The sequence below is a fragment of the Monodon monoceros genome, unplaced genomic scaffold, assembly GCF_005190385.1.
Source record: "Monodon monoceros isolate NGI ecotype Baffin Bay Population unplaced genomic scaffold, NGI_Narwhal_1 Super_Scaffold_12, whole genome shotgun sequence".
Classification (NCBI taxonomy): Eukaryota; Metazoa; Chordata; class Mammalia; order Artiodactyla; family Monodontidae; genus Monodon; species Monodon monoceros.
Window position 1 is genome coordinate 166667304 of NW_021703768.1, and position 24996 is coordinate 166692299.

The 24996-nt window shown below is 55.0% G+C and overlaps 1 protein-coding gene across 2 annotated transcripts; it reads right to left on the reverse strand.

Moving 5' to 3' along the window:
- Window positions 1-1244: 1244 nt before the first annotated feature.
- Window positions 1245-24456, reverse strand: SLC25A42 (solute carrier family 25 member 42). Of its 2 annotated transcripts, XM_029217338.1 has the most exons (9): window positions 24131-24168; window positions 14469-14631; window positions 13011-13125; window positions 8946-9051; window positions 7413-7438; window positions 6553-6719; window positions 6040-6156; window positions 5403-5554; window positions 1245-3577 (listed from the first exon to the last, which is right to left on the reverse strand). In XM_029217338.1, exons 3-9 carry the CDS (start codon window positions 13089-13091, stop codon window positions 3270-3272), a joined length of 957 nt encoding a protein of 318 aa, XP_029073171.1. In that variant the 5' UTR covers window positions 13092-13125; window positions 14469-14631; window positions 24131-24168; the 3' UTR covers window positions 1245-3269. The 2 variants fall into 2 exon arrangements, with proteins under 2 accessions (XP_029073171.1, XP_029073170.1); XM_029217337.1 differs by lacking the exon at window positions 14469-14631 and having other exon boundaries at window positions 24131-24456.
- Window positions 24457-24996: the final 540 nt, after the last annotated feature.

The window sequence follows — 24996 nt, forward strand, 5'->3', positions numbered from 1 at the left end:
ACGGGTGTTTGACTTTTGAAACTCTGTGCTTCTGTTGCATGGATAAAAATGAAAAGTGTGTTAAACACAAGGCTTAAAGCGAACTAAATGCATCCTCTCGTGTTGATCCTTCTCAAAATGCTAGTAAAAGTATAGAGGCTACAGAACATTCTGAAGGTGGGAATTAAGAGAGGAGCCACAATTGACTGCCTGGTCCATGGAAGGCAAACACAAAGCCCAGCCAGATTTACCTGTAGAACCTTCCATAGGCACTGAGTGCACCAGGTCCCACTGGGCTGGGCTGAAGATGGCAGTGGAATATGGAGGCCTCTGGTGTGGAAGCTGTTCGGGAAGTTCAGGTACCTGTGTCCCTCCCACAGTACCACTGGGCAGCCAGAAGGAGGGAAGCCAGGCTTGGTAGGGGGTGTGGTGGCAAATGGGGTTAAGTGACTACACATAAAGCTAAATGGAGAGAGCCACTATCCCTTACCCAGTGTGCAGATTACAGAATCTTCCAGGCATGAGACTGAAGACTCCTGGGGAATCCAAATGGCCAAAGAAGAAAGAGCTAAAGACACTGGCACATGGAGTTCTCAGCCGCCAGTTGAGCTGTGCCCCCCCACCCAGTGCTTCCTGAGTACCACATGGTCCATCCCGACTGACATCCCCAAAGGGACAAGTGTGTCCCTTTGTGCACAGGATCTCTCTGGAAGGAGACACGAGAAGCTGGTAATGGGAGACATCCCTGCAAAGGGAACTGGGAGGTAGACCTACTTTTCACGGTAAACTCTTTGTGCAGTTTGCACTTTCTAGCCAATCATTTAACAGTCCAAACAGCAATTACATTAAAAAAAAAAGTTTATTCAAAAGTCTGTCGATGGGGCTTCCCTGGTAGTGCAGTGGTTAAGAATCCGCCTGCCAACACAGGGGACACGGGTTTGAGCCCTGGTCCGGGAAGATCCCACATGCTGCGGAGCAACTAAGCCTGTGTGCCGCAACTACTGAGCCTGCGTGCTGCAACTACTGAAGCCCATGTGCCGCAACTACTGAAGCCCACGTGCCTAGAGCCTGTGCACCGCAAAGAAGAGTAGCCCCCACTTGCTGCAACTAGGGAAAGCCCACACGAAGCAACGAAGACCCAACACAGCCAAAAATAAATAAATTAAATAAATAAATTTAAAAAAAAATCTGTCGAAATAACTTCAATCCTGTTTTTGGTTCATGGGGGGTGAGGGCCAGAGCCGAAGAAGAGACATGGGCAGGAGAAAAAGTCATTTTAATTTTTATTAAATATACTCTCTTGTCACAAATCTTTAAAATATATAAACATTATATATAAACAAAGTGTCTCCATGGCGTCAAAATGTAACTCCAAATCAGGCCAGGCAATCAGTGAGAGGGGTGACTGCCGAGGGTGCAGGTCCGACTGTGTGCAGGGCTGGGGGGGGTTGGGGGCGGTGCTGCCGAGGCTCGCTTGGCTGGGAGCCACCTTGGGGAGGCACACTGGGGCCAGCAACCCTGGGGTACCCTCCCCGCTCCTGCCCAGCCTGCAGCTCAGAGGAGGGTGCTGCCTAACCATCTATTTGGTCTCACCCACCTGGGGTGGACCGCCAGTCCCTGCTGTTCTCGCCTGGGGGCCCTCACGTTCCCATCCTGTCTCCCTGTGAGGGACGCCCCTGCCTCTCCTGAGCACTGGGCAAGGCTGGGGGAGAAGGTGGGTCGGATGCTTACCCAACAGGACAGCCATCACAGGCTGCTTGGGCCCCCGGGAATGAGAGTCTGGGGACAAGACTGGGGCTGGCTGGTGGAAACATGCAGGAAGGACAGAAAGAGGGGTCTTCACACCCACGGGACTAAGGCAAGAAAAACAGAAACAGGACAGAACGAAGGGAGGAAATGAAAATCACAACTGGAAATGCATGTGCGGCAACAAAGATACCCTCTCAGACCCTTTCACACATCATGGCTACTGAGCCCACTATGAAAACCGACCCTCTGGTGGTCCTGGTCCTGGAACCAGACTGGACTGGTCAGGGTTTACTGTGTCTAGGCCCAGGGCCAGCCAAATTGCAAAACCAGACCAAAAAAAACCAAACTCCAAATGTCATTAGGAAACAGGTGTTTCCAAGTCCCTGTGATTCCCGGTGGGCCCTGGGGGGCCTCCTCTGTAAGACCAGATCTCTGGGGTACCCTGACGCTTCCAAGCTTCCTGCCCCCAGGCCAGATGCTGTCTCGGGCTCTCACTTTGGGAGAATCAAGGCGGCCAGCTGCCTCCATGTACTCCGTTCACGAGAAATCAGACAACCCCACGGGCCTTAAATTGCCCCATGTCCCAGCCAAATAACTGCTCAGGTGGGGAGCCAGGGATGTGCCAGATGCCATGGGTCCCCCCCACGAGCCCCATACCTATGGGCAGAGGGTCAGGGCCTGAGGCCCAGCCTCCATCAGTGCAGCCAGTGGGGCGGGGATGAGAGCTTCCTGGCAACCCAGGCAGATGCTTCAGGCTGGGGCTCAGACCCAAACCCATGGCAATTCCTCAAACCCTGTTGCCCGGAGGAGGCGTGACCCTCCTGATAACATTACAAACTGGGGCGTGGGGGGGCGCAACAGAGGGGAAGACCCAATCCCAGGGGCCCGGGATAGAGTCTGGGATCGGGGTAACACTCTTAGGAGAAGGCTGTGCCCAAGCTGTAGACTGGGACAGACAAGGAGTCGTGTTACCAGGGAAGTGGTGAAGGCAGGAAAGGCGGGTCAGGCAGGGCGGGGCGAGAGATTGCATTTGTAGCCACAGCTGAGCAGGAGGCTGGTCTCATGGGGACAGGGCAGGAGGCCAGGCCTCAACACCACACTCTCTGGGGCTGCCCCCACCACGGACATAGACTCGGAACAACAAGGGGCAGGCGGGGTCTGGCTCTGAGCCCAGGGGGTACCAGGTCACTAGAACCAGGGGCCTGTCCAAGGACACAGAGCGCACCAGGAAGCAGTGCTGGCCCCTCATCACTCAGGGCGTTCACGGTAATACCTCCCGGGGCAGCCCCGGCCCTGCTGAGGTGGGAAGAGGAGAGCACGGGAACTCCGGCCCCCCGGTCCCAACAATGCACTTCGAGGGCCACTGGCTTTCCCCTCAGACCTGTGCGCACTGAGCCCAGGCCCCCCAGCTTGTTCCACAAGGCGCATCCGCGCACCTCCTGGGTGGAACCCAGCGCACCCTTGCTCGCTGGGCTCAGAAACAGAAGGAGTCAGCGGTCCACCGCGAACTGAAGCTCGAGAGCAGCCGACCCCACTGGCCCCTAGCTCTGCAGGTGCCGCAGCAGGATCTGCATGAGGTCAAAGGTGGTGAAGCTGATGCCCACAGCGATGGGACCCTTGAGCCAGTTCATGCTCAGGCCTTTGTAGAGGCCGCGCACCACGCCCTCCTCCCGCATGATGGTGTGCATCGTGCGCGTGATGGAGGTGCGCTGGTGGCCCGTGACGCCGGCCGTCTGCATGCGCCGCCGCACCACGTCCAGCGGGTAGGAGGCCGACTGCCCGATGAGGCCCGCGCAGGCCCCGAAGATCATGCGCTCAAAGGGGTAGGGCTGCAGGCGGCCACTGTACTCTGCAGGGGAGGGGGAGAGGGGCTGTGAGGGCGATGGGAGGGGGCGCACACCCGTGCACCCCTGCGCCCCGCGCTCACGTGCGCTGGCAGTGTCACAGCTGCATTTCAGGACCTGACCGGCTCTCCTGGGCCTTCCCACCCAGGCCATAGCTTCCCTACTTCCTCCCCTACTGGTCCCTCGTTTTCAATCAAATTTGAGAGATAAAAGATTTTTACAAGACAGAAAAGCACAAAGAATCATATAACCAAGTCCTAAGACCAAGAACGAGCCCACACCCAGTCACTCTTGTTTCTCGTCTAGTAAAGAAAAAACATCACTCAGTGGGAAGGAGCCGCATAGCACAGGGAGATCAGCTCGGTGCTGTGTGTCCACCTAGAGGGGTGGGATAGGGAGGGTGGGAGGGAGGGAGACGCAAGAGGGAGGGGATATGGGGATGTGTGTATACTTATCGCTGATTCACTTTGTTATACAGCAGAAACTAACACACCATTGTAAAGCAATTATACTCCAATGAAAATGTTAAAAAAAAAAAAAAAAAAAAAAAAAAAAAGGGCTTCCCTGGTGGCGCAGTGGTTGAGCGTCCGCCTGCCGATGCAGGGGACGCAGGTTCGTGCCCCAGTCCAGGAAGATCCCACATGCCTTGGAGCGGCTGGGCCCCTGAGCCATGGCCGCTGAGCCTGTGCGTCCGGAGCCTGTGCTCCGCAACAGGAGAAGCACAACAGTGAGAGGCCCGCGTACCACAAAAAAAAAAAAAAAAAAAAACTGGAAAAAAAGAAAACATCACTCATGTCTGGAACCCTCTCCACGGCCCAGCCTGCCTGACAGGCACCCTCCCCTGGGTGCTGTGAGGGCAGGTGGGCTGGAGGGAGGAAGGGGCAGCAAGGGATCATTCTTTAAAAATGTGTTGTAAATTGGAAACTAGGAATTAAAAACAGGGAGATGCCCTACTCACTCAGCAGATTGGCAAAACATTAAAGAACCTGCCAGCACCACCAGGGGTGAGAAGGGGGCAGGGCGCCAGGGCAAGAGCAGTTACTGGAAGAGCAGAGGATGGAGAGTAAAACCAAAAAAACGGGGTCTCACACCCACACAAGGAGAGGAGCTCTTGATGTCAGCTGATCACAGAAAACCCACAAATGGCCTCACGGCGCCCCAACGGGGGACTCCCCCCATCCACTGCTAAAAGGATGGGTCAGAGCTGCACTACCCAGAAGTGTAGGAGGTGACCGCTCACTTGCTTCCCATAACCAGGAAACAGCACAAGGCTTGTTCCCGCTACACAAAAGCGCAGGTAGAAGGGTTTCCAAGGGAGTTGAGGGGTGGAGCCCCACCCCTAATAAGGAGGCTCAGGGGAGTGGGGCTGGGGGTTCTGGACAAGGGATCTCAGCTTTACCTGGACCGTTTTCCTTCTTTAACAAAAAACATCCTGGAGCAAATAAGGCAGTTTGTTAATGACTGATCGGACCAGGCGGGGGCAGGTATGGGTGGGGTTACAATGTTCTTTGTACTTTTCTAGTTTCTCAAAATTACCAAAACACACGAGGGCACTTCCCCTCCGTCTAGGTTTTACCCGTAGGCTTGTGTGCGCACCAGGGGCCTCCAGCCCTCTGGGTGACACTCTGGACTTCACAAGGTTGCTCTCAAAATGAGGCATTAAAGGTCAGGAGTCCAGCTTCCCCGGGGCTGGCCTGATATGTGTCTTCTGATCCAGACCCTGGGCCCCCGGCCTGCCCCTCCCAGGGGAGTCTTAGCGCCCCTCTGCCTCCACCCGCCTCCAGCTCTGTGTGACCCGCGGAGGTGCTCCCCGGGCTCCACACTCCTGACCTCTGTGCAGGCTCTTGAGTGTCTCGTAGGTGAAGAAGCTCAGGCCGGCGTAGGGAATGACCCCCAGCACGGTGGGAATGAATCCGTGGTAGAGGGTCTTCAGCCCCTCTTCTCGGGAGATGCGGATGAAGACGTGAAAGATGTTGCTATACCTGCAGGACAGAGCGGGGGGCGGGGGGAGGCCTCAATTCACTAATTCTCGCCTCTTCCCACGTCAGCGGGAACAGGCCTGGATGCTGACCAACAGAGCCTCACAGAAGTCCTGGCATTCGAGGGGGCCATGCACGCCCAAGGCCATAGCCACCTTCACCACGGGGATCACGCCGCCGTGCTCAGCGCTTGGCTGTGTCTGCCTCCACATGAACACTTCGGGTTGGATGGAAGCAGAAACTGATCCCCAAGCTAAGAGACCCAATTACGGCCTTTCTGGAACAGCTGTGGAGCCGCACACCTGGCCCGCCCTGCGGTACCGGGGGAGGGGGAGGTAGCAGAGCCTCAGCCCAGCTCTGTCTGCAGCTGGATGTGGAAGCCCAGACCCAAACCCCAGAGGCCCAAGGGAGGGAGCCCACCCGGGGACCCCACTAGACACAGAGCCCCCGCTGCTGGTGAAAACGTCGCCGTGGGTGGTAGGACTCACATTTCCTTTGGGGTCACGGCCATCCGTGCCCTGACCAGGTCCAGGGGGTAGGTCAGCGAAGCGGCCGTCGTTCCAGCCAGTGCACCAGCGAGGAGGCGGGGCCAAGGGGGCAGGGCTCTGAAAGAGGGTCGGGGAGAAGGTCAGGGGCCAACGCCCCGGGTGCCCACAGGTCTGGGGTCGGGGAGGGATGGAGGAACGGCACCGGCTGCAAGGCAGCCAGCCGAGTTGAAGCGGGCGGCGCGGGGGAGAGTCTCTGGGTGGACGCCATTTTTAAGTTCCCCTGGCTGCCTCGCCTTTCCCCCTCCTCGTACGAATGAATGAACAACGAGCACCTTCCCTACCCGCTCTGGGGCACAGGTAGGATCAGTGGCCGTCCTGGGACTTAGGTTCTGAGGGGAGACCGGATAAACAAGAGAAGTTCTGAAACGCTGAGCAGGTGGAAGACAGGAGAACAGGGTGATGTAATCGCGCTGAGGGGTTTTTTTTTTGGGGGGGGGGGGGGGGGGGGCTCACTCTCCGCGGAAGCCGTAGTAGCTGCCCAGCAGGCGCTTGTACTCCTCGTGCGCGCTGAACTGGATGGCGGCGTAGGGCACCACGCGCACCATGGTGGCCGAGTTTCCGCGCCACAGGCTGAGGAAGCCTTCGTTGAGGTAGGTGAAGTAGAGGACCCGGAAGGCCTCCTGGGGGGAGGGCAGGGGAGAGGGGCAATGTCAGTGCCCTCCGTCTCTGCCTGAGCAGTGCCTTTGCTGGCAGACCGCTGGACCTCCCTGCCCACCTTACGTGGCCCAGCCCTGCGCCTGGGGGCAGCCATCGTCCCCCTCCCCCGCATTCTCTGGGCTCTGCGCTAGGAACCCCCGCACGCCCAGCCCCAGTCCTCCGGCCCTGGGAACTGGAAAGCGAGCCAGAGGGAACCAGGCTTGCAAAGCAGGCTCAGAGCCCTACAGAGGGTGTTTTGTTGGCATCTGGTAGTCTAGCTTTTTAAAATATTCTTCTTTTCCTTTATCAAGGTAACACCTGCTCCGTGTTTAAAAATAAATCAAATATGACAACTGTGAGTTTAGACTGTCAAGTCCTCTCACCACTACCCCAAGGATGCGGGGGGGGGGGTCTCCCGTCAATTCCCAGGGTGGGCTGTGTCCAGGCAGAGCTCAGGGTGCAGATGGGTGGGCTTGGCCCTGGTGCCTGGCAGGGGAGGCCTTGGTCACCCAGCGGCCCTGCAGCTGGCCTGGGGCGGGGGTGGCGGAGAACCAATGGGAAAAAGCACGTTGAAAAACGCTTCCCCAACCTCTACCACCCTCCTCCTCTGCCGCTGCCAGCCCAGCAAGGTGGAGGTGAAGGTCCTAGAGCAGGGGCTCCTCGACCTAGTGGCTCACCTTGGCAGAAAATCTTTTCGAGGACACTGGAAAAAACCAAAACACAACACAACAGAGAGTGTGAGATATGAAGGATGGGACCCTCCCCCCAGTCTGCATGACCCCCTCCGCAGGGGTCTGGTCTGAGCATGGGGAGTGAGAGCCTCCCCTGGGAATGCCTCCCCCCCAACCCCTACAAGGGCTGAGGTGGGGGCCTCCGCAGCAGAGTCAGCCTCCTCCCAGGAGCCTCGTTACCGCCCCCGGCCCACGTCCAGGCCCCTCTGCACACCGGCTTCTCCCGCTGCCACCTGACCCCCAGGACAGTGAGGATCTCTGTAGGGGCCTGTGGGAGGACGCACCCCCCCGGGGTTGACACCCAGCGGTCCCCACCCCTGCTGGACCCCCTTCTGCCAGACCCATTTGGGGGAGGCATCCCAGCCACCAGCCATGCGGGGGTCAGCCAAGGGGGTGTCTGACATCTGCGGCCTGCCCTCTCCTCTCCCTTCTCCACGGCCTGGCCCAGGCAGCCCTAGTGCCTGCCCACTCTCCCGCTCTCCAGGGCTGCCTGGCTCACCCCCCGATCCCCCGCTTCCCAAGCATCGGCTGTGTTCCCAGGATAGCCTTGCGCTCCCGTCTGTGTGGACGTATGCACACCACCTGCCTTCGGAGTTACACCCAAGCTCCCTGTAGGGCGCTACACTGAGCATCTGTTCCAGGAACAGCACAGCTGTCTGTGTGTGTGTGTGGTGGGGAAGGGACGTGTGCTCAGCTGCATGCCCATCCTTTCCCACGTCAGCTCACTCCTCCACCCCCTCCTCCTCAGGGAGGTTGATATCAATGCTCCTGTTATATGGATGAGGAAACTGAGGCCCAGCAGTCCTCTCCTCCCAAACAGCTGAGGGGCGGGGGTCCCAGGTTGTGACCGTCCTCCTTCCCAGCACCCCTCAGGCACTGGCCACCATCTGCAGGATAGAAAGGCCTCATCTTCAGGGGACCCTGTGCCTGCTCAACCCTAAGAAGGGAGGGAGATGGATTCTTGAACTGTGTCCTCCCCAGCGATATATCCATGTCCTCACCCCCCGCACCTGTGAACACGACCTTAACTGGAAACAGAGTCTTTGCAGATATAATTAAACTGAGGTCACACTAGAGGAGGGTAGGCCCTAATCCAGTGACATGGGTCCTTATAAGAGGAGAGGACCCAGACACAGAGGGGAAGGCAGAGACTGGGGGGAAGCGGCCACAAGCCAAGGATGCCTGGAGCCACCAGAAGCTGGTCCACCCTCAGGGCCCCAGCAGGAACCAATCCTAGAGACACCTTGAATTTGGACTTTTGGCCTCCAGAAAGTGGGAGAATAAATTCCTGTTGTTCTAAGCTGCCTGGTTTGTGGTACTTTGTGACGTCAGTCCTAAACACTAACAGACTTTCTAAGTGGATTCTACAGAGGCGTTTTAAAAACCACTTTGCAGAGCAGTCTGGGGGGCCGTGGAGGGGGAGGAGGATTGCTTGGCAGCTTCTCTATCACACGGGATAGATGGACAGGCAGCGTTTACCTTGGAAGATTATTTTGGTTCGGTCCAGGGGAGCTACCGCCGTTTTAGCAAGAGCGCCAGCCAGGGCCCCTGACAGGAGGGAGCTAAGAACTTGCCTGTGATCAGTCTGCAAGAAAACACACGAACATGCAGTCTGTCATCAGAGAGGAAGAGGAGGCGTCTGTTCTGCTTGGGAAAGTTTCCTGAGTGTCTACCTTCTCCCCCTGGTCCAGGGCTGACAGACACACAGTGGCCAGAGTGACACAGCGCTGCTAGGCCCTACGCATGCTGGACACGGGCTGAGCCATGGTGGGTCCAGCAGCCACAAAGCCTGGTGGGACACAGTGAAAACCTCCTGGGCCATAGGGACCAACCACATGAGAGGTCATGCACTGGCTGGGCTGTCCCGTGAGGTTCCAAGTTCTCGGAGACGGCCTACGATGGGACGAACTCCAAACATAAGCGTCACCCCTGACCTGTCCTACTTTCAAGCCTTGGTTCCACCCACCACCTGTGTGTGAGGGATTCTCCCGTTGCAGTGTTTCAGGGTAAAGGTTCCTGGTGGTCTGGGGAGTGGGTGGGGCATATTAGGCAAGCAGACCCTGACTGTTCAGCGTGTCTCCTTTCCACAACTTTCTATCAGGACTTCAGGGGCTGGCTGGCATCTGTGGCTCTTCATCCAGCCAAGGCAAGGGCGATGGTGACAGATGTGGCTGACCAGCACTGTGCACTCCTGTGGCCAGCCTCAGAGCCAGTGCTTTCCCAAGTCTTCCTGTGGCTCCCCGAGCCCCAGCTCCAACAGCCCTCCTTCCCTAGAGGCCCAGGGAGACCTGAGTTGTCACACAGGAAGCCACGTGCTCATCGGGTTGGAGTCTCCATCCCCGCTGCTGACTCAGCCACAGAACTTTCTGGAAGTGCTCTTCTGGACACGCCCCACATGTCCTCACTCTGCAGCGTGCAAGGCTGGTGAGGAGCAGGTAGCTCAGTGATCCCGGGAATCTGTGAAGTCTGCTCGGACCAGGCGCCCTCAGGGGCCTAGAGACACATGGAGCGGGGCAGGGGCATGTACAAACCTTCACCACTCCCCTCACGGGGCTGCCAGTCCACGGCGGGAGCCAGACATGAACTAACTCTTCAGACAAATGTGTGAAGAATCACCAGTCTGGGAGGGGCTATGAGGAGGGGGCTTGGGGCTCCAGGAGAATGCGGGGTGAGAGGTAAGGAACCGAGGTTGAAGGATGAGGTACACCTAACTGCAGGGCGTGTGTGTGTGTGTGTGTGTGTGTGTGCGCTCATGCGTGTGTGACACTCTTAGAGGGGGAGGAACGCAACACTCAGAGGCCCCAGTGAGAAGGAGTGGGGGGCCCTGGGGGACCACAAGGAGGGCAGGGTGGCTGACACAGGGAAAGGGACGGGCACAGGGAAGAGAGAAGAGACGAAAGGTGGGTGGGGCTGGACCCCACAGAGTGTGGAGGCCTGACAAGGAGGCTGGTCTTTGCCTAAAGAGAAATGGAGAAGTGTGGAAGGCGAACAGGCTATTTTAACTGGAACCAGAGAAGAGGCAGCTCCTGTGAAACCCAGGATGGAGATGGCAGAGGATGGGACCAGGGGAGGCTGCGAGAGGGGTGGGATGAAGGGGCATTTGGGGGTACAACTGGTAGCCTGGGTCCGAGTGGGCATGGTGGAGTCCAGGGCTACGCCCCAAGTTTGCTCAGCTCAGCGGGTGGCTCAGGGGGAAGGGCTGGGTCTGTCCACACTCCTGGCCTGAGTCTGGGCTCGGTGCTCCCTTCACCAGCCCAGCTGACCTCTCCCTAAAAGAACAGAGTCCCGCAGCAGTGGTTTCCCCTCTCAGTTTCTGAGGCCAAGCTTCACCAGGGGGTTCCATCTTCTTGCTTCACAGAGGCCTGTCACGGGGGACCGCTGCCTTTTCTGGGTCACACAGCAAGGTTCTCGTCCTTTGGTCCCATTGGCTTTGAGGGTTGTGGACATCTGATGCCAGAAGGCTCAGTGGTGTTCCTGGCACCAGCTCCGAGGCCCTGTGCCTCAGTTTCCTCTCGTGAATCAATGTGGTGACAGCTGACCTCGAGCCACCGTGAGCAAAGGGAATGCCCTACGGGGAGTCTACGTGCTCTGTGGGCACCAGAAGTGGAGCCGATGTGTACCTTCCATCTCCTTCACCAGGTTACTTCCTGCGCAACCTGTGGTACTTACAATCACAAAGCCAGCTCTGCACATGGGGAACACACATCCTTAAACCCTAGCTCTCAATGTGGCGCTCCAGGGACATGCTGTGAGCCCCACTTCACATGCTTAGTGGAGAAGGCTGCTGCTGCCTTCGGCAGACACTCCCACTGACTTTTTTTTTTTTTTTAAAGAGGCATCGGGGCAGCACATAGCTTATTTATTTATTTATTTATGGCTGCGTTGGGTCTTCACTGCTGTGCGCGGGCATTCTCTAGTTGATGACAGTGGGGGCTACTTTTCATTGTGGTGTGCATGCTTCTCACTGCGGTGGCTTCTCTTGCTGCAGAGCACGGGCTCTAGGTATGTGGGCTCAGCAGTTGTGGCGCACGGGCTTAGTTGATCTGCGGCATGTGAGATCTTCCTGTCCCAGGGCTCGAACCCGTGTCGCCTGCGCTGGCAGGCAGATTCTTAACCACTGCGCCACCAGGGAAGCCCCCACAACTGACTCTTAAATGACCACAGCTGGCTTATTCTTTAAAGAGCTTGGTTGGCGTAGGCATCACTGAATGGTCAAAGTCTCCATACCCATCATATGGAGAGATCCTGCAAATGAAAAAAGGAGGCAGGCAGCCTGACGGAGAAGAAACAGGTGATCCACAGATGGGATCCACACCAGTGGTGAACAGCACAAGAAGATGCCTGGCTCCTTAACTAAAGAAATGGGACTTTGCAGAGTGAGCTCCCTGCACTGGGCTGGCCAAGCAGGCCAAGACTGACGTGGGTTGTGCCAGCCAGCGCAGAGGAAAACCGGCGCTGTGTGTGTCCCAGTGTACGTCAGGCACGGGGGCCTTTGCTGGGCGTGTCCGCTTGGCGGGATCCATCTGGCCAGTGGAGGGAAAGCCACGTCTCCCTCACACTCTGACGCGAAGTTCACTCAACTGTGAGGGATGGGTGCCTGCTCTGGGGCTTGCCCCTCCCCGCCCCCAGCACGGTGATGGTGGCCCCGAGAACCAGTCCTCCTGCCCACCTGGCGTTCCACAGGGAGACTTGGAATTTGGGGAAAGGTCAGGAGGGCCAGAGGATGATGCTGCTTCAGGCTTTGAGCCCATGGACTTTGAGAACTGCCTGCGGGTGCCTGAGCCAGCCTGGCAGTGAAGGTGGGTTGGTTAGTCCATGTTCTAGGTTCAGCTGGGAGAACTTCTACTGGCTTCTATGGTGAACAAGCACAGGGCTGATCCAATTTCTTCTCTTTTTTCTTTTTCTTAAATATTTATTTATTTGGTCACGCCGGGTCTTAGTTGCAGCGGGTAGGCTCCTGCAGGTGCAGCTTACGGGCTACTTAGTTGCAGCACATGGGCTCCTTAGTTGTGGCATATGAACTCTTAGTTGCAGCATGCATGTGGGACCTAGTTCCCTGAACAGAGATCGAACCTGGGTCCCCTGCATTGGGAGCGCACGGAGTCTTCACCACCATGCCACCAGGGAAGTCCCTGATCCAATTTCTTTATGAGGGAATAAGGCTTTTGTCTTCAGTTGAAGGGCGTAATGGGAGATGAATTTCAGAGCTGAGGGTAAACTCCTCCCTGGAGCGAGGAGTTCCCCTGCAGCCCACCCCACCTTTGGCTAATTCTTCTGCGTTGGCAAATCTGAGTGAGAAAAGGGGCTCAAGGACACCTTCGACATCCCAGCCAAATTTGGGCGAGGTTTTGGCTTCTTGCCAAGTGGTAGGGCAGCTGGATCCACAGCACAAATGGGGTTATAAAAATGGAATAGGAGGCGGCCTGCATCACCCCCTCACTCCCCGGCCTCGCCCTCAGCGTGTTCGGGGGTGATTTGTAATGAGGTGTGAGTACAGAAGAGGGACTGGGTGAGAATGCCCAATGGGGGGGCCAGGGTACTTGCCTTTGAAGACACATGAGCGGGCAGGATGGGCTCGGCATCCTCACGCAAACGCACCACGCCTTCCTTCACACCATTACCCATTCCAGGCCTGCTCAGGACGGCGGGAGACTCAGTCCTGGGGAGCAAGAAGGGACGAGGTGAGAATCTGGCCTCCTCCACCAGCCTGGGGCCTCTGATTTATCCTCAAGTGGCCCGATGCCAGCATTGCCCCAGTGGCACACTTCTCCTAACCTGGCTTCTGTCTCTCTGCAGGATAAAGACACCCAAACCTACATCTGGATGTCACAGTCCCCTGACCTGACTGCTTAATCATTTACAAAAGCTCTTCTCATCAGCTCTTTTATTTCATCCTCACAAATGGGCCTCTGAGTCCTCTGTTTTTTTACCCTAGTACCAACTGCCCAGATTGGCTCAGAGAGGTTAAGCTGGCAGCAAGGTCACACAGCAGGAGGCAGGGGCATGGCAGGGTGTAGGGTGTGGAGGCTGGAGGGCTCCACCTGCCCTGGAGCCCAATGCTCTCTGGGCTTATGCCAGCTTGGACCTGAGACTCCGTCCACAGAAATACTTTTAGAAAATTAATCTTTGTCCTACTGTGTGGCTGCCTGCCCTTTGCGGTCAAGTTATAGTAAAGTGTCCTAATACTTGAGGATTCCTCCCTGGAAACCTGTAAGCAGATAAGTTAGGGGGTCCCCGGAGAAAGAGAACCAGGAATGGCTCTCTTGACATAAGAGAAGCCATTTTGGCCTAAGCCATCTTGTGAGCTAAGCCTGGCAGCAATGCTTGCCCTTGAACAGGTCTCGGTAATTAATGATCTAAAGCAAACAAAGGAATGCAGGAACAGAGAAAAGGCAGTCAGACAGTAGTGCAGTGATAAAGCAGAGCCCTAGTTCCTCCTCAAGGGATAGACATAATAATAAATATATCTTTGAGTTCTCTGGGAACTAAGGCCCCCACCCAGGTTGAGGGTGGAATGATGTTGACCCTCTTGACTTCAATCAACTAAAGCTTGGACTCTGTGGACCTTTGCCCCAATTCTATGCTGAATTCTCCTCTGTTCAAGCCCCTTCATGAATATGCATGTACCCTGAGCTTAAAACTTCCCCAATTTTGCTGTTTGGGGAGACACTGCTTTGGGAAAAGTCCCCGGTGTTCCCCTTACTTGCTGAAAGTCATAATAAATCCTTACATTTCCCCTCCCCGTCTTTGGCTTGGTTGTGTCTATTGGCTTGACACCACCAAGAGATGAACCCAGTTTTCAGGTAACACAGGCTCGTGTCCAAATTTCCTCTTATGAAAGAATGTCTTTTCCTCTTGTAAGGATACCAGTCCTATTGGATCGGGGTCCACCCTAACAACCTCAAGTAATACATCCTTCCTTCTCCCCATCTTTGACTTAGTTGTGTTTATTTGCTTGACACCCACCAAGACGTGAACCCAGTTTTCGGATAACAAACCTACCTTTAACCTCCTAGTGCAGGCGCACTCAGAGCTCAGCCAACCACACGGAGGGGACCAGGAGGAAAAGAGGATGAAGGACTGGTGTCACGGAGATGCCACTGGGCACCGGTATGCTTGGAGGTATCCCTTGCTTTAAAATCACCCAATGAATCAATATGCTTTCCTGTAAAATGATGCAAACGAGGCAGATGCCCCCCTGAGCCAGCTCTGGAAGCCCCTCCTGCCCTCCAGGTCCTCCCAGGCACCCGCTGGTACAGAACATCCTAGGAAGCACAAGCAGGATTCTGTTCCAAGTGGCCTCTGCCGCTGTTTCCTACCTAAAATGGTCCCTGACTCGGGGATGAACAGCTGCTTCTAAGACGGCGCCAGAAACTCAACAATGAGCCTGGACCACCCTGAGGTGTCAGGCAGGAACCAAAGTCAATGGGACTGTGAAAATGGGACACAAAGGCAAATCAAAGAGCCCCTCGTGGCCAAAGCAGGAACGCTGAGCAACAAAATCAATAAAGCGGTGTTGGGTTTTTTTGTTTTTGTTTTTGTTTTTGGCTGCACCAAGGCATGAGGGATCTCAGTTCCCTAACCAGGGATCGAACCCGTGCCCCCTGCAGTGGAAGCACGGAGTCTTAACCACTGGACCACCAGGGAAGTCCCAGAAGTGTTGGATTGTAACCCAAAGTGTAAGATAAATAGCTGAGAGTCCACATGGATATAAATAAATGATTGAATAAATAAATAAATGAGGGAGAAGAGACAAATCTCCCAGGCAGAAGAATCCCAAATAAATTACACAGATGCTCAGTGCTGGAGGAAGGGAAGCGTAAGCACGACCCCTTAGGTGTGGGCCACGTGGCAACTTCCTTCCAAAGGGCACAGCACAGAAAGGGGGGAAGGGAGTAACCTTACAGTGAGGACGCCTGACAGACACCGCCTCAGCCACGTGATCAAGGTCAACACCACAGTGATAAGTCACGCTGACGGCGCGCGTGCCCTGGACACGTGTGTGTCTGTGTGTGTGTGTGTGATGAGAAAGGCACTTCCCCTCTGTGGTCCTCCGCTCCAAAGCCCAGTCCAACCATGAGAAAAGCACCAGACAAATCCCAACCAAGGACCAAGGGCCATAGAACACCTGACCAGTTCTCATCAAAACCGTCAAGGTCGTCGAAACCAAGAAAGTCTGAGAAACTATCTTAGCCCAGAGAAGCCTAAAGAGATGTGACAACTAAAGGTAATGTGAGGATCCTGGGACAGAAAAATCACATTAGGGAAACACTAAGGAAATGTGAATAAACAATGGACTTCAGTTAATAATAATGGATCAGTATTTGTACATCAGTTGTGACAAATGTACCATACCAAAGGAAGATGTTATTAATACGGGAAACTGGGTGTGTGCGGTGGAGGGGAACTCTGTATTACTTTTGCAATTTTTCTATAAACCTAAAACTGCTCACAGACAAACAAACAAAGAGAAACTAGGCCTTAGGGATCTTTTCCAGCCAGTGGCTGGGGTGTCAGTCTGTGGAGGACACTGTGACTCTATCACCCTCCATGCGTCCGGCTGCTGCTCAGTGGCACCCCCAACACTCTGGACCCCGGGGGACTGTCCTCACACCTGGGCACCCGGATGCAGATGGTGCAGCCTTTCTTTGTTTCTTCTGGCTGCGCTTCGTAGCATGTGGGATCTTAGTTCCCCGACCAGGGATCGAACCCGTGCCCCCCGTGCCCCCTGCGCCCCCTGCAGTGGAAGTGCAGAGTCCTAACCACTGGACCGCTGGGGAATTCCCAGTGCGGCCTTTCTTAGGGCTGGGTCAGGCGTGGTGAATGTGGACACGTTCTGCAAAACTGCCCTCCTGAGAAAGGATCCAGCCCTTTAGTCCTGGCCTCATACAGTCTAGAGTCTGAGCACTTGCCTCCCTCCCTCCCCTGGCCCCGGCCCAGGGCCTGCCCTGGAAGCTCTGCAGACGGCTCAGACAGAGCCTTGGTGTGGTGGACGCAAACAGAAACAAAGGCACCACACAAACCAGTGCAGACCTACAAGAGCGTGTCACTGCAGGTGACAGAGCGCCAAGGCTGAGTCCCGGGAAGGCACCTGCAGGGGGCTGAATGGTGGCACCCCCCCGCCCCAAGACATGTCTCCCTGGAATCTGTGAATGTGGCATTATTTGAAAAAAGCCTTCACAGATGTAATTAAGGTAAAGGTCTAGAGATCCTTACCCTGGATGAGGGTAGGTCCTAACAACAATGACAAGTGATCTGATAAGAGACAGAAAAACAGACACAGGCAGGGAGGCCGTGTTTAGACAGTGGCAGAAATTGGAATGATACACACAAGCCACAAGCCAAGGAACACACAGAGCATAAAAGCTGGAAGAGACAAGGAGGAATCTTCCCCTAGAGCCTTAGGAGTGGCTCTACAGGAGGATTAATTTGGGATTTCTGACCTCCACAACTGTGAGAGAATAAACTTCTGTTGTCTCAAGACAGTTTGTGGTGATTTGTTACAGCGGCCAAAGGAATCTAAGATCCTTTTTGGAGGAGAAGCTGGGGTGCCTCAGGCTCCCCAACCCCAAGCAGAAGGGGCAGCCAGAGTCTGCAAGCTGCTTCCCTCAGGGCCCGGTGCCTCCAGGAAGCTCCCCAGGATTGCAGGGCGGAGAGAAGGAGATTCCTGTCCTGGGGCAGTGGTGGGGTTGGGGGTGGGGGAGGTCTCAAGTTTTTGCCTCTTAGGCCAAAGGCTATTTTCCTAGGAAGTAAAGAGCTCTTTGCCCTTTCATAAACAAAAACAAAAAAACTCAAGACAAAGGCAAAGAAACAGCTGGGTCACTGGGAAGGAAAAAAAATAACTTAAAAACATGACAGGTACCAGACTGCACTCATAATGAGAAAAGTGGGTTTAACCTTTGGTGGGGGGCTGTTGGCATGTGTGGGGACAGTAATGCAACTGGTAGATGAGACTGAGGCAGATTGCGGGGAGCATCTCTCTGCAGGTGATTTAGCAGACGCCTTCGAATGTGTGCTGTGCCCCCAGACAGGTGAGCATGAAGCCTCATGGGCCAGTAAGGCCACAGCCAGGTGCTGGTCCCAGTGAAGGTATGAAGGTCTGGATGGGAAGCTATGGGGGAGCGAGGAGAGGGGGACAGGGAGAATGTGTGAGCTAAGCCCTCACAGGAGGACGCCACCTAGCCTGTCACTAATGAGTGAACCTACCTGAACCCAGGTGGGAGGCTGTCCCGATGCAAAGACTGGAAGCAGACCAGGTGTTTATAGAGTGCTGTCAACAGTGATGGGGGGACTTCCCTGGTGGCTTAGTGGTTAAGAATCTGCCTGCCAGTGCAGGGGACACGGGTTCGAGCCCTGGTCTGGGAAGATCCCACATGCCGCAGAGCAACTAAGCCCGTGCACCACAACTACTGAGCCTGCACTCTAGAGCCCATGAGCCACAACTAATGAGCCCGTGAGCCGCAACTACTGAAGCCCGTGTGCCTAGAGCCCGTGTTCCGCAACAAAGAGAAACCACCGCAATGAGAAGCCCGCGCACCGCAACGAAGAGTAGCCCTCGCTCACCGCAACTAGAGAAAGCCCGCACACAGCAATGAAGACCCAACGCAGCCAAAAATAAAAAATAAAAATAAATAAATAAATAAATTTATTTTAAAAAACCCAAAAAAACAGTGATGGGGACTCTCCATACAGGGGAGGAGACAAGGGCATGGAGGGAGCCTGACTGTGGATGTACATAATTTCCAGCAGTTGGCATTTTGCCTCCCGCCACTCACCTCTTCAAGAATAACAGAGGACACAACCCACGTGTGGCTGACCCAACCCCCGCTGTGCCCTTCCCAGGTCAGAGCCCCTCCCCCTGCACTCAGGCACCCCCACCTGCCCCCTACTGGCTTCCTTCCCCCAAACGGCCACAAGGTTCTGAATTTACCCCCCAACCTGCCCCGAGAGGCCTCCCTCACTGAAATGGGGTTCCCACTGCCCACACAGCATCCATACTCAGGACAGTTGCCAGGCTCCCTCTGCCACCAGCGTGGGGTCACCGTGCCTGGGACTTCTCCGCACCCAGCCCCTCAGGTTGGGCCCCCTTATCTGTGCCCAAGAACATGGGCTCTTTTGGGTGCTGTCTGGAGTCCATCATTGGTCAGATGGTGACCAACAGCCCACGTGGCTGAGGGTGAGGCCCAGAGTATATGGCGGGTGGCCTCAGCTGGCGGTTGAAACTCTGAGGCCGGAGCCCCCTCCCTCCCGACTTCCTCCAGCCCCTGCGGCCCCTGCTGCCTCCCTCTCTCCAGGGCAAGAGGCCTGGGCTCTGCACCAAGGCAGGCAACTGGGCCAGATGGTTTCTTCGCATTCTTTTGTTTCTATTGTACCTCGTCCCTTCTGTTGTTGCCAGTAATACCGAATTTTTAAAAAATTATTTATTTATTATTATTATTTTTTGGCTGTGTTGGGTCTTCGTTGCGGCGTGGGCTTTCTCTAGTTGAGGTGAGCGGGGGCTGCTTTTCGCTGCAGTGCGCAGCCTTCTCATTGCGGTGACTTCTCTTGTTGCAAAGCACAGGCTCTAGGCTTCAGTAGTTGTGGCTCGCGGGCTCTAGCGCACAGGCTCAGTAGTTGTGGTGCATGGGCTTAGTTGCTCCGCGGCATGTGGGATCTTCCTGGACCGGAGCTCAAACCTGTGTCCCCTGCATTGGCAGGCGGATTCTTAACCACTGCGCCACTGGGGAAGTCCCTCTTGTTCTGTTTTTGTTTTTTTACCCGGCTCTGCCCTGACCCTGCTGGCCTTGTCTTGTCTGAAATAGCAGAGGCTGCTGGACAAGCACCTTCTTCAATAATGCCCTGCCAAGAATTCTGGCTTCACAGCTGTAGGGGTTACATGAGGTCTTCCGAAGTTCATGTCCACCCAGGACCTCAGGAAGTGACTTTATTTGGAATAGGGTCTTTCAGGCATTATTAGTTACGGATATCACGATGAGATCACCTTGGGGACTTCCCTAGTGGTCCAGTGGCTAAGACTCCGTGCTCCCAATGCAGGGGGCCCGCGTTCGATCCCTGGTCAGGGAATTAGATCCCACAACTAATCCCACAATTAGCCGCAACTAAAAGACCCTGCGTGCTGCAACAAAGATCCCATGTGCTGCAACTAAGACCCTGTGCAGCCAAAATAAACAAACAAACAAACGAACAAACAAATTAATCAATTAAAAAGATGAGATCTGGGCTTCCCTGGTGGTGCAGTGGTTGAGAGTTCGCCTGCCGATGCAGGGGACGCGGGTTCATGCCCCGGTCCGGGAGGATCCCACACGCCGCAGAGTGGCTGGGCCTGTGAGCCATGGCCGCTGAGCCTGCGCGTCCGGAGCCTGTGCTCCGCAACGGGAGAGGCCACAACAGTGAGAGGCCCGCGTACCACAAAAAAAAAAAAAAAAAAAAAAAGATGAGATCATCTTGGATTTGGTGGACCCTAAATCCAATGATGGGTGTCCTTATAAGAAGTCTCACACACACACACACACACACACACACACACACACACACACAGGGAAGAAGGCCATGTGAAGATGGAGGTGGAGATTAGAGTGATGTGGCCAACAAGCCAAGGAACTCAAGGACTGCCTCTGGCAGCCACCAGAGATGGGGAAAGATTCTCCTTCAGGAGCCCCAGTAGGAACCAACCCTGCTGTCTTAGTTCTGGCTGCTGTGACAAAACACCACAGGCTGGGTGGCTTATAAACAATAGAAATATATTTCTCACGGTTCCAGAGGCTGGGAAGTCTAAGGTCAAGGTGCCAGCAGCTTTGATGTCTGTTCAGAATGCTTTTCCTGATTCACAGATGGTGGCCTCTCTGTGTCCTTACATAGCACAAGGAGCAAGGGGGTTCTCTTGGGCCTCCTTTAAAAAGCCGTTAATCCCATTCATGAGGGCTGCACCCTCATAACCGAATCATCTCCCAAAACCCCACCTCCTAATACCATCACACTGGGGATTAAGTTTCAACATATGAATTTTAGGGGAGACGCAAGCATTGAGTCTATAGCACCGGCCGACACCTTGATTTTGGACTTCTGAACTCCACAACAGGGACAGAATAAACTTCTGCTGTTTTAAGCCACCCAGCCTGAGGTTATTTGTTATGGAAGCCCCAAGAAAATAATACAGCAAGAGTCTGAGACCAAGGCCCCCCAAGTGTGTACTGTCCCTTGGCTAGTGACCTGCCCATGACCCCGAGGTCACTGCACCTCTCTCTGGACCTCACAGGTTGCCCAGCTGGCAGAACTTCAACAGAAAACCTGGCTTCTCCTGATCTTTGTTGAGACCCTGGAACCCAAGCACTCAGCCGCAGCAAAAGGTATTCAGTGAAGAAAACAAATGTTGACAAGCATATTTTAAAAATAGCACAGGGACCAGGGAGGGGCCACTGGGGGAACATTCTACTTCTTAAACTGGGTGGTGGTTTCGTTATGCTTTCTACCGTCTTTCTTTTCATGCACACATTACATACTTGTATTATTAAGAAGTATTTCACACTTAAAATAAAAAATACAATGCATTTTTAAAAGAGCTGGCTTGCAAAACCCAAACAAGCTAATAGCTCTGATCATCTCAATATTCCTCTAATGTCTAATTGCCAAAATAGAAGAGAAGAACCAAAAAACGGGATGACACATGGGAAAAGGTCTGCCCTCAGTCTGATGACGCCCTCCACCTGGCACCAATAGTGGGAAATCACCGACAACTCAAGAAAATCTCAAGACAACTTCTCAAATAGGTTTAACATCTGACTTGTCTCAATCTCATCTGACACCTTCATTCTTTTGCCAGATCCCGGTGCTTAAAAAAACCCCAAAAAACAGAGCAACAGCCAACATCTCAGACCTCCCTTCCTGGGACTCCAGGTGACGCCTGCATCTCCTTCTCTAGAAGGACCGCCTCCCCTCCACCCCAACCTTCAGAGCTTTGCAGAGGAGGGACTCAAATATTTCTTGGACTGAGCTTTAGACTCTGGAAGAGAAACAGAAATCTAATGTTTAATCACCACCCCCATGGGCCAGAACACCTCAGAGACAAGATAAGAAGACTGGAGAGACCAGAACACTTGATAATAACCGTCCTGGCTGCTGGGGGAGGAAACAGGCATTCCAACTTCACAGCTGAGAGAATACTGATGACAGCACAGCCTCCACAGAGGAACATTAACCATTTAAATGGACATGCCCTTTGGCCTGGCCACTCCTAGGAAGTTGCTGCAGTTGGATGTTAAACTCCATGAAGACAGAGAGGTTTCCACATGTCTGTGCACTGCTGGAGCCCCACACACGTTTACTACATATTTGCTCATGCAAAATTCTATCTATCCATTGCAGTTTGGTTTGTAAAAGCGAAACACCAGCAACAACTTAAAAAGCCATCAGTAAGGGACTTGTTTTAAAATCACTCACCCTTTTGGTAAAATTTGATACAAATTTACCAGTGGTTTAAAAGGGGTGGTGAGGGGGAATATGCACATCTTCCTCACAACCATAGACTATCTCTGGAAGGGAACATTATCATACAGGAGAAACTATTAACAATGAGGGCCTCCAGAGGGGGATGGGGAACCAGCATGGGGAGACCTGCCTGTTTTTTACTGTTATGCCCTTCTGTACTGTTTGATTTTATTTATTTTTTTACCATGTACATCAATGACCTTGTCAAGGTTTATTCATATATTCACACGTGTGTGTGTATATATATATAAAATATATGCATGTACATACGTATATATAAAATGTGTGCATGTGTATATATGTACATATAATATATATGCATATACATACACACACATTTTAAATGACTCCTTTTGAATTTGGACAGAAAACCCCAATGGCTTCAGTTTCCACTGAAGCCGAAGGTGACAAGACCCTCCAGAACATTCCAGCACCATCTTTGCAGGGAGAGACAGGAGAAGGATAAGAAGTACTATGCAAGTGTTACAGGAAACGGCATGTTATCGCTTTTTTAACAGTAAAGCCACCAGCCTCTTTCCATACTGCACGCTTGCAAATCACCCACCAGGGAACTTGAAAAGTTCCAGAAAAATCTTTATCCCCAGCACCATGCCAGGCTCCAGTTTTGCAGTTTGTGTCTAAGCGGCTGAAACATTAGCTCTCTCACTCTGAAGAGTGTTGCCTTACTCTCTCGGTTTATCAGCTTTAAGGCCCCAGGAGCTCTCCCGGGTCAGTGAGGGGCCTCAGTCTGTAAGAGCTGGGCCAGAGGGTGGAAGCCCAGCAAACCCCACCACCACCCCAGGCGACCCTACCAGCTGGGCCTGCGGCACCCTAGGTGTTGAAGCCCAGCTACCACAGGGCCCCCGTCTCCACCAGCCCCAGGGCTCTGAGACACGTGTTCAGAAAGCTACCAGGGGCCACCCCTTCCAGCTCAGCCTTTCCGGACCCAGTGAAAGACAGGACTCCTGAGGAACAGCTGCAGGGAGGGTGGGGGTCCCCTCCTCTCCCCTCCCCTCCCCTCCCCTCCCCTGCCAACCCCGCAGAGATAAACACAACAGATGGGCAAAAGTGGAGGAGGTCCGCAGAGAAGGGTCAGCAGCAATGCTCAGGAAGGGGTGGGCAATGCCACCCCAATTCAAATCGCTTTAGGTTTGTTGCTGGTAAAATGGAGATAATTCCGGTTTTGTCTGGCCCATGGGATTATTCTAAGCCCGGAAATCACTTTATAGACCGTGATAAGTGAAAAGATAACATCTGGGTGCGCTTTTCCTTGGGGGTGGTGGTGGAGGTTGCAGTGATCCTGAGATAGCAAGGCTTGGGTGAATGTTGGAAAACCTGGATTACGGAGGGGGCACAAACACAGGTGAATGTGGAAGAAAGTACGGGTGGGTGCACAGACTGGGGCTGTTCGAGTCAGAGGGGGCTGCCAGGGGTACTGGGCAGGCATGTGCATGTGTGGAGGGAGTACCTGAGGGCACTGACCCAGATTACTTAAGGTGGGGGGGCAGTGAGAGGGGCCCAGACTTGGCTGTGAGAAAAGCCAGCGAGGGGATAGGAACAAGCACAGATGTGAGTGGGGGACGGTGAGTTTCGGGTCACAGGCTCAGGTGCTGGGTGTGGAGGTGCAGGCCCACGTGTGGTGGCGCGAGGACCGGGTGTGTGTGTGTGTGAGGACGCCCTGTGGTGTGGGGCTGTCATCGAGGGGAAGTCTCAAGCGGCGTGTCGGTGGGTGTTCATGAGCCGGGGGCGCGGTGTCAGGTGTGTGAAGGGGAATATAAGTGCGGGCACAGAGTCAGGTGCGTGTAGGGGTGCAGAGTTAACTGTGCGGGGCGCCTGGGGGTGCGGCCCCAAGGGGGTGGGGGATGTCAGCGAGGCGGACAGTCTCAGGTGTATGAGGGGAGATGTCAAAGAGAAGGGATGTGATGTCAGGTATGTGTGGGCTGACGGAGAGAGGCTCCGATCCGGCTGTGGGAGCCCCAAGGGGGCACCAGACTAGCGGTGTTGGGGGCGGGGGGGGGGAGGCTTTAACCTCTCCCAGTCCCCGCGATGCTGCTGTCACGCCCCGCCTCGTCCGCCCCCGCCCCGGGCCCATGACAGCAAGGGGCCTCGCCCTAGGTCGGCCCGAGGGGCGCGGGCCCCCTCGACGCCTGCGCCGCCCCGCGCCCCGCGTGCCCCCTCACCGACTGGGACGTGTCGCTGCCGCCGCCGCTGCCGCCGCCGCCACCTCCAGCCCCCACAGCCCCGCCTCGCGCACCCTCCGCGCGCGCCGCGGGAGGGGTCCACGCCGTACTCCGATTGGCTGCGTGCTGACCAACCATCTCTGGAGACAGCTGAGATTGGTAGACATGAAGCGGACGGGCAGCTCCTGAAGCCAATCATTGAGGAGAAGAGGCGGGGCTATCGGGAGACACAGTGGGTCCCCAGGGTGGTCCTGCTGGGCGCGAGGTGCTGGGAGGCTAGGGCCTGGAGGCGGGCGAAGATTGGAGCTTTGGAAGAAGACGGGCATCCCTGGTGACCAATCGCTGCGGAGTAAGGGCGGGGCTCCGAAGAAGCTGGCGCTACTGGCGCAAGAGGAACGGAGGGCGTAGCCCGGAGAGCGACGGAGACTGGCTGCGATGCGAAAGACGGGCAGGGCCGGCGGCCAATCGTAGGGGCCGTGCGCCCTGGCCAAGACTTGGAGCAAACGAGGTGCAGAGTTTGGCCGTGAGCGCGGTGGCCGGAGGTGGCCTCGGGGGTCACGCGCAGGGTCCCCTGAGGCTGTGGCGAAGTCAGACCCTCGGGCCACCCAACGCAGAAGCAGGACCTCCAACTCGGGCCCTGAGCTTGGCCATCACGGCTGAAGGACTCGTGGATAATTCTTCATCTCCTCACTACCCGCTGTTCCCCTGCAAATGATACGGAGAGGGCAGAGACTCGCTGGAGGTCACTCAGCTGCAGTTCCGGGTAGTGCGAAGACGTGGAAATAGGTGGAATCCTACTCACGCACTTTGTGATTTTCTGGAAATGTTTGACTTCTCCGAGTTCAAGCTTTCTCCTCCACAGGATC

Excerpts from the sequence above, each read along its gene's own strand:
- SLC25A42 (XM_029217337.1), bottom strand. The coding sequence starts at position 24,456 with ATGCCCGTCTTCTTCCAAAGCTCCAATCTTCGCCCGCCTCCAGGCCCT. Across the intron at positions 5,555-6,039 it reads GCCGTGACCCCAAAGGAAAT|GTATAGCAACATCTTTCACG; the intron begins GTGAGTCCTACC and ends TCTGTCCTGCAG. Across the intron at positions 3,578-5,402 it reads ACTCAAGAGCCTGCACAGAG|AGTACAGTGGCCGCCTGCAG; the intron begins GTCAGGAGTGTG and ends CCTCCCCTGCAG.